At 45.7% G+C, this 9,043-nt stretch overlaps 1 protein-coding gene across 1 annotated transcript; it reads left to right on the top strand.

The window, feature by feature from the left end:
- Nucleotides 1-1,029: 1,029 nt before the first annotated feature.
- LOC117389426 (tRNA N6-adenosine threonylcarbamoyltransferase, mitochondrial-like) lies at nt 1,030-6,563 on the top strand. The gene is made up of 5 exons (XM_033987103.1): nt 1,030-1,072; nt 3,803-4,030; nt 4,770-4,918; nt 6,250-6,432; nt 6,477-6,563. The coding sequence occupies exons 1-5, from the start codon at nt 1,030-1,032 to the stop codon at nt 6,561-6,563; spliced, it is 690 nt and encodes a 229-aa protein (XP_033842994.1).
- The last annotated feature ends 2,480 nt before the right edge of the window (nt 6,564-9,043 follow it).

Here is a 9,043-nt window from a genome sequence, read left to right as displayed (position 1 = left end):
GTCTCCCTAAAAACAAGAGTAAAAATATTATACAGTAAAAATTACAATATAGTATAGAAAAAACATTAAAAACAGATATAACAAACACTGTAAACAAAAGTGTTCAGAAAGGACAAACAAAACACAGGCATCATACAGACAGTCCACAGCCCACAACATCCAACTCAAGAGAAAACACAAGTGTGTGGTTTGTCAGGGGGAGTCATTAGTAATGTTACTACACACATGTTTGATGTTATGAACTAGTTTTTTAAATGTTTTTTGAACAGAATGTAGGTGCTTATTTCTCTGATGTTCTGAGGGACCGAGTTCCTGTGCAGCTGTAACTGAAAAGGCTCTGACTGAAGACACTTGTCCTCAGAGGAACAGTCTCCTCAGACAGACCCTCGTGTGACCCTCTGAGAGCTGGTTCTTGTTTTCACAAACTGATTGAGTGGAGGGGATGACAGACCATTAATGATTTTATATATTAGACAGAGTTTTGAATACTTGATGACATTCTCCCAGTTTAACAGTTTATGCTTCTGTAAAATGGTGCAATGATGATGTCTTGAAGGTTTTTTATCTAGAATCTTGATTGTCCATTTGTGAAATGATCCAGTGGGTTTTAGTGTTGTTTTGTTTGCCTGTGACCATGTTGTAAGACAGTATGTTATGTGAGAAAAGCACACTTTTTTGATTTGTGATTTAAATGTTAGTTTTGAATCAATTAGGACCCCAAGATATTTGAATTCTGACACAACTTGTATTTTTTCCCCTGCCACAAAAACATCTGCCTGATTACTCATACTTGTAATGTTTGATTTAGAAAAGAACATTGCTACTGTTTTATTTACATTGAGCTTTAAGGAGGACTGATTTAACCATTCTGAGACATGGGCCATGGATTGTGTGAGTTTATCAGCTACTTGAGTTGTGTTTTTACCATGTGCATAAATGACTGTATCATCTGCAAACATCTGAATGAAGACATTGGAACAGACTGAAGGGAGGTCATTTATGTACAGAGAGAAAAGCAATGGACCTAGAATGGAAACCCTGCGGGACACCAGTAGACAGAGGGAGGGGAGTGGTAATTATCCATTCTGACAGACTGTGATCGATTTGATAAATATGATTCTATCCATTTTATTGCATGTGAGGAGAAGTTAAACTTGGTCAGTTTGGTGAATAATATTTTATGGTTTACAGTGTCAAAAGCTTTTTTCAGGTCGAGAAACACAGCACCAACCACACCACCCTTATCCAGTAAATCTTTGAGATTTTCAATAAAAAAAAACAATTAGCCGTCTCTGTTGAGTGCTGAGCTCTGAAACCAAACTGCATGGGATGAAGTGAAAATGATGTGGTGTTGAGATGTACAATAATCTGTTGGGCAATGAGTTTCTCTGCGACTTTGGACACTGTGGGTATGATACTGATGGGCCTGTAATTAGAAAGTAATAATGTATCTCCGTTTTTATAGATTGGGATTACAGCTGATGATTTCCATTTACTTGGAAATACTGCCTCAGACACTGATAGATTGAGAATGTTGGTTAATGGAGTAATTAAGTTGGAGCTGAGTTCTTTTAACATAAATGTATCTATGCCAACTATGTCTTTTGTTCTGGTAGGTTTGAGTGAACTTATTGTCTGTGAGACTTCTGATTCTGTGACACTGTTTATACTAAAAATGGACTCTGATGCATTTATAGGACAAGCACTTAATGTATTAAATGGAAAACACTGGGCAATATTGGAAACAGAGTCAATGAAAAAATACTGAAGGCATCTGCAACTGTCTGTGCATTATTTGTAATTTGTCCATTTATCTTCAATTCTAATTGTTTTTTGCTTTTTGTGTCCTGTCCTACAATTTCTTTCAGTTGATTCCAGATTGTTTTAGTTTCCCCTTTTGCATTCTCAATTAAAGTCAAAAGAAAATTTACTTTTTCCTGCCGTATGTTTTTTTTACTACTTTTTGCTTAATGTTCTGAACAGATTTCTAACATTTTGCGATTCACTTTTAATTGCCTTTTTTATGCAAGATCCCTCTCATTCATTAGTTTCAGTTGTGATATTTATTAAAAACACAAGCGCAGACACGTGATCCAGAGCTTTTTTTAAAGTAAGAATACTGCAAATACATTGTTTTTGAATTATACTGTAATATTTACTGTCAGAGATATGTTTAATGTCACAGTGTGGGTCCAGAAAAGTGACATCGTTGCACCTTTAAACCAAGAATTTTATCTTTTATTAAAACAAATCAGTGTAAATAGAAGTCCAGAGGGTAAATGGTGAGTGGAAACAGCTGTAACATGGTTCAAAGCTCTGAAGAGTCCAGTTTGCAGATTGATTTAAGGAGCATCATTTCCTCCGTAAACAACAAAATGTCCCGTTTTAAGCTGCTTAGATCTGCACAAACATGTTCGGAAATGTCCCTGTGTGTGTCGGATGCCCTCCCCGCGTCTCCGTGAGGTCTAATTCTGCATAAAAACGTCTAATCCTGTAGTTTATCTGTACAAACATGCTCTGAAATGCGATTCTTCACTTTTCAGTCCATTTGTCACTTCTTCTGGACGTGTTTAAAATGTGAACTTTGAACTCAAACACAAATGGCAAATCTAATCTCCGTCTCAATGTCGGAGAAATCGTAGTTCTAGTTTTCCCACGTGGTCGGCCCATAATCCTTTAGATCAGACGTGTCAAAGTCATTTTCACCGAGGGCCACATCAGCAAAATGGGCCAGATGTGACTGTGCGGGAGGATAAATGTCACTAAATGTAACGTAAAATAAATGAAACTACTTTTAAACTTGTTAAATAACCGTTTCTGTATTTATTACTTAATCAAGTTGCAAATATTACGTGTCTGTGTAACTCCGTGGAACTGTGTATTTCCTGACAAACTGACCTTTTTAAACGTGTGTATCTGGTCAGAACCTTCAGCTCTGCTTCAAAAACAGACTTTTTTAGCCTTTTAACCCTCTGATGCATGAATTACGAAAGCCTTGGTCAAAATTTTGTTTTATTTTTTTTCTGAAGTGTTTTTCTTCTTCTCAGGACATGAAAAAACATTGAACTGCCTGTAAATATGAATTAACTTGTGCTCTATTGTAAAAATACAAACACATCTTTCTTTTTATGCTTTAAAAAACATTTCAACATTTTTTGGGGGAAATTTCAACACTGTTTAGATGCAACGTTTAGGCCTGAATAAGAAAAACAATCAGAGGGAATTTACTTGCAGTTACACCGACTGACCACTGAATTGATGTCAATGGAGTGTGGCAGCAGAGAGCACTCCAGAGGCTCCACCACATAAACCAATGCATTAAAGAGAAAGTTGTTTTAGTAGCTGTCCACTGCAGTGACCGCTGTGCACCAGAGGGTTAATTATTGGACAATTTGTTGTTTTTCTTGCAGACAAACTTTTTCACACTTAGCTCCGTGTTTGGTGTCAAAATGTGGACGTAGATTGGACCGACCGCGCCTCAAAACACAAAAAAACACAGATTTTCTCCTTAAAGCACAAACTTATATTCACCTTTAGCACTTTTCTTGAAACTTTCTTCCACGCCCACAATTTTCCTCTTCCTGAACAATTTGGGATGATTATTTGCAAATATTTCTGAGTGTCACTTGCTGGGAAAATCTCATGAGTTTATTGTGGATGCAAACATTAAAGCAGCACAGACTTATTTTAAAATGACAGTCAAGACTTAATTGACCTTCTCACGGGCCACATAAAATGAGGTGGCGGGCCGTATTTGGTCCCCGGGCCTTGAGTTTGACACATGTGCTTCAGTGAGTGGCAGTAACTCCCCGTGTTGATCCGCAGGTGGCCCGACGCCTCTCCCTGCTGAAGCACCCGCTCTGCTCCTCTCTGAGCGGAGGGCAGGCTGTGGAGGTCCTGGCTCAGACCGGAGACCCGACCAGGTTTAAGTTCACCACTCCTATGGGACAGACTCTGGACTGTAACTTCTCCTTCGCTGGTCTCAGAAACCAGGTGTCTATGGCCGTCAAGAAGCGAGAGGAGGAGGAGGGTGAGGCTTACGGGTCAAAGGTCACGTACGACGCAAAACGGACGCTCGTGAGGTTTAAGTCGTGTTCTAACGCTGTTCCCTCCTCAAAAACACACCAGGAGTTGTGTTTTGTTTCATTCACACGCGTTTGAGTCACACTTTATTATTAGTCTGTAACATCTCCAAAGCTCAAAACGCTCTGTTCCACCTTGTGATGTCATCAAGTGGTAGTTTTCAAGTGAACTCCTCCTACTTTTTACCTTTAGTTCAGTAGAAGATCAGTCAATTCCACGACTGAAATGATCCAAATGATTCTAGAAATGAAGGTGTGTGGAGTTTAAAAACACAGCGGAGCACTTCCTGTATCACCACACGATGACATCACAAGGTGGAACAGAGTGTTTTCAGTGTGAAAGAAGAAGAACTCAGGCTAAATCTGCAAAACACGGCCCTTTAAAGCCTCCCAGAGAATCGCTGCATTGTGACTTCTTGGCCACGTTGAACATTTCACACAATCAACACATGTTTAACACACAAACCTCACGCTCCAAACGCTCTCCGATGAGTTTTATTTAGTGAAATTAAGCTTTAAAGTGTCAGAAAAATGTCTTCCTTGTGTGTTTTGGATGGACTTTTCCGTTTCAACCTGTTGTTCACGTTGTACTTTGTCATGAAACGTCCAAAACGTCTCTGTGTTAAATATTATTGGACTCTGTAGAATGTTGTGATGTCATCTGAAACCCTCCAACCCGTCTTGCAGGTGTAGAGCGGGGGACCCTGTTGTCTTGTGTGAACGACCTCGCTGCCTCGGCTCAGCACACTGTCGCCGCCCATCTGGCCAAACGGACTCATCGCGCCGTTCTCTTCTGTAAACACAACCGTCTGCTGCCCGACGAGAACCCCACTTTGGTGAAGACATGACACTGTTCATGAAAGAGGGGGTATTTACTGCTGCGGGGTATTAAAGAGGGGGTATTTACTGCTGCGGGGTATTAAAGAGGGGGTATTTACTGCTGCGGGGTATTAAAGAGGAGGTATTTACTGCTGCAGGGTATTAAAGAGGGGGTATTTACTGCTGCGGGGTATTAAAGAGGGGGTATTTACTGCTGTGGGGTATTAAAGAGGAGGTATTTACTGCTGTGGGGTATTAAAGAGGGGGTATTTACTGCTGCGGGGTATTAAAGAGGAGGTATTTACTGCTGGGGGGTATTAAAGAGGGGGTATTTACTGCTGCAGGGTATTAAAGAGGGGGTATTTACTGCTGCGGGGTATTAAAGAGGGGGTATTTACTGCTGCAAGGTATTAAAGAGGGGGTATTTACTGCTGCAGGGTATTAAAGAAGGGGTATTTACTGCTGTGAGGTATTAAAGAGGGGGTATTTACTGCTGCAGGGTATTAAAGAGGGGGTATTTACTGCTGCGGGTATTAAAGAGGAGGTATTTACTGCTGCGGGGTATTAAAGAGGAGGTATTTACTGCTGCGGGGTATTAAAGAGGGGGTATTTACTGCTGCGGGGTATTAAAGAGGGGGTATTTACTGCTGCGGGGTATTAAAGAGGAGGTATTTACTGCTGTGGGGTATTAAAGAGGGGGTATTTACTGCTGCGGGGTATTAAAGAGGAGGTATTTACTGCTGGGGGGTATTAAAGAGGGGGTATTTACTGCTGCGGGGTATTAAAGAGGGGGTATTTACTGCTGCGGGGGTTTAAAGAGGGGGTATTTACTGCTGCAGGGTATTAAAGAGGAGGTATTTACTGCTGCGGGGTATTAAAGAGGGGGTATTTACTACTGTGGGGTATTAAAGAGGGGGTATTTACTTCTGCGGGGTATTAAAGAGGAGGTATTAAAGAGGAGGTATTTACTGCTGTGGGGTATTTCACTTCAGCTTTGCTCTCTGTGCTAAGCCCCTCCCCCTTCAGAGCTCTATCAAACACAATCAGCTGCATCGCACTAATGAAACTACTGCACATCACTTCAGGTTTGTGAAGTCGTAGTGCACAGTTTGTGTCATGTTTTTGTATATTTATGGAGGATTGTCGTGCGGAGCGTGGGTGATGTCGGCTTGTGGGCGGAGCCTCGTACAGGATCTTACAGCTGACTGTGAGGAGGGTTTGAACAGCGCCTGGGAGAGATCTCTAGACGACTCGTTTCTATCCGTGACTAGACTGGAGTCGTGTGAACGCGGCCGTTGTCCTTCTAAACTCTTGAGTCGTATTCGTGTGTATTTTTGTTCTTCCTCAGGTCTTGTCGGGGGGAGTGGCGAGTAACAAGTACATCAGAAAGGCCCTGAGTGTGATCACAGACAGAGAGGGGCTGAGGCTGCTCTGTCCACCCCCGACAGGTCTTCCTCCTCAGAGGGGAAGAGTGGTGGTTGGTATCCCAGCGAGGCCTGAAATGGAGAAACTCCCATTGCGGAACTCACCAGTGAGTTGTGGGAGTATTCTATCCACGGGAGGTAGGTACTCCAGGTGGACAGGTTGGCTGAGACCACACAGCGAAGAGCCCTCTCGAGGTCCTGGTTGGTGCACTCGGTCTGTCTGTTGGACTCGGAATGAAACCCCGAGGTGAGGCTCACTGAAGCCCCCAGCCCCTCACAAAAAGAGCGCCAGACCCGGGAGGTGAATTGGGTCCCTCTGTTGGACACAATGTCTTGGGGAATGCTGTGGAGGTGAAACACATGGTTAGTGAGGTGGTCAGCCGTCTCCTTGGCTGTTGGGATCTTGGGCAGGGCGACGAAGTGAGCTGCCTTGGAAAAACGGTCCACAATGGTTAAAATTACAGTATTACCCTGGGATGGGGGAAGGCCGGTCACAAAATCCACCGCCACGTGAGACCACGGTCGATTCGGAACAGGGAGCGGGTGCAGCAGACCTGTCGGTGGCGAGTGGGAAGACTTCCCCCGGGCACACACTTCACAAGCAGCGATGTAGGCCTTGGTATCTTTGTCCATAGTAGGCCACCAAAAATGTCGTCTAAGCAGTGAGAGGGTGCGGGAAGCTCCAGGGTGGCAGGCAAAACGGGATCCATGAGTCCATTGCAGTACCTGGGAGCGAACAGAATCAGGAACAAATAATGTGCCGGGAGGAGCGTTACCTGGGTCAGGGCTATCGCGCTGGGCCCCCCGCACCAAGTCCTCAATCTCCCAGCGGAGGGCAGCAACCACACGGGATGAGGGAAGAATAGCTTCCGGAGTGGCACTAGCTTCCTCTTGAGCAAACTGGCGGGAGAGGGAATCTGGCTTCACATTCCGGGTCCCCGGGCGGTAAGTGAGAATAAAATTAAAGCGGCTAAAAAACAAGGACCAGCGAGAGTTAAGACGTTTGGCAGATTGAATGTACGAAAGGTTTTTATGGTCAGTCCATACCAGAAACGGTAGCTCCGCCCCCTCCAGCCAGTGCCGCCACTCCTCCAGGGCCAACTTGACGGCGAGCAGCTCGCGATCCCCCACGTCGTAGTTGACCTCCGCTGGGGATAACCGCCGGGAGAAGAAGGCACAGGGGAACAACCGTGGGGGTCGAACCTCTGGGATAGGACTGCCCCTACCCCAGTGTCGGAGGCATCCACTTCTACTATGAACTGCCGGGAAGGGTCAGGCTGGTGTAAGATAGGGGCAGAGGTAAACATAGTCTTAAGTCTATCAAAGGCAGACTGAGCCTCCTGGGACCAAACGAAAGCCTGGACCGGGGATGTGACTTTCGTGAGGGGAGAGATAACTCGGCTAAAGTCTCTAATAAACCTTCTGTAATCAGCCTGGAGCCTGTCTGTGCTCCTGCAAAGACCTGGAAAAGATTAGGATATCGTCCAGGTATACAAAAATGAACTGATTAAGAAAATCGCGGGGAACATCATTAATGAGGGCTTGGAACACTGCCGGGGCATTAGTGAGTCCGAAGGGCATAACGAGGTACTTGAAATGTCCAATGGGTGTCTTAAAAGCTGTCTTCCACTCATCCCCCTCCCTCACCCGCACCAAATGATAAGCGTTACGTAAATCTAACTTAGAAAATATAGTGGCGCCATGGAGAGGGGTAAACGCAGAGTCAATAAGGGGCAGTGGATACTTATTCTTAACAGTGATTTCATTTAGACCTCTATAATCTATGCAGGGGCGAAGGGTCTTGTCCTTCTTGGCCACGAAGAAAAACCCCGCCCCACAGGAGAGGAGGAAGGGCGGATAATACCTGCAGCCACATAGTCCCGAATATACCGCTCCATGGTCTCTCCCTCAGGCTGGGACAGAAAGTAGAGGCGGCTAGTAGGTAAGGGAGCCCTGGGCAACAGGTCAATAGCGCAGTCGTAGGGACAGTGAGGAGGCAGAGAGGGCCCGGTCCTTGCTGAAGACGTCCCGCAGGTCATGATACTCCTCCGGAACCAGGGAAAGGTCGGGGGCCTTCGGGACAGAATCGCCGGACGGGGAAGCCCCCTCCGCAGGAGACCGGGCAGACCGTAAGCACCCCGCATGGCAGGCGGAGCACCACATCTTACCCCGGGCCCAGTCGATGACCGGGTTGTGGGCCCTAAGCCAGGGGTAGCCCAGCACCACCGGCGAAGAAGGGGTGGCAACGACGTGGAACCTGCGGGTCTCATGGTGATTCCCATGGTGATTCCCAGACAAAAGCATAGTAACAGGTTCATGACATGAGTAACTCGGGCTAAAAGCAAGCCATTGAGGGCGCGAGCAGTGAGGGGGCGATCCAGAGGCTCCATGCTGATTCCCCACTGTTTCGCCAACTGGCGATCAATAAAGTCTTCCTCAGCCCCGGAAACCACAAGAGCCTGGACGGACAAGGTCTTTGAGCGGAGACAGAGAGTGGCCGGGAGCTGAAGCTTGTTACAATGAGCTGGGATCTGCGACTGACCCACCAGTACTCCCAGGGCTACTGGTGGGCCCTTCCTTTTGGCCGGGCTGGGCAAGAGGCAACGAAATGCCCCCTCACTCCACAGTAGAAGCACTCCCCTGCTGCGCGGCGTTGCATACGCTCCTCGGCCGTAAGGTGTGCCCTCCCGATTTGCATAGGCTCCTCCGCAGCCGGTG

The sequence above is a fragment of the Periophthalmus magnuspinnatus genome, chromosome 21 (genome assembly GCF_009829125.3).
Source record: "Periophthalmus magnuspinnatus isolate fPerMag1 chromosome 21, fPerMag1.2.pri, whole genome shotgun sequence".
Classification (NCBI taxonomy): Eukaryota; Metazoa; Chordata; class Actinopteri; order Gobiiformes; family Gobiidae; genus Periophthalmus; species Periophthalmus magnuspinnatus.
Note: the sequence above shows the minus strand (reverse complement) of the source record. Positions and strands in the feature narration are given on the sequence as shown.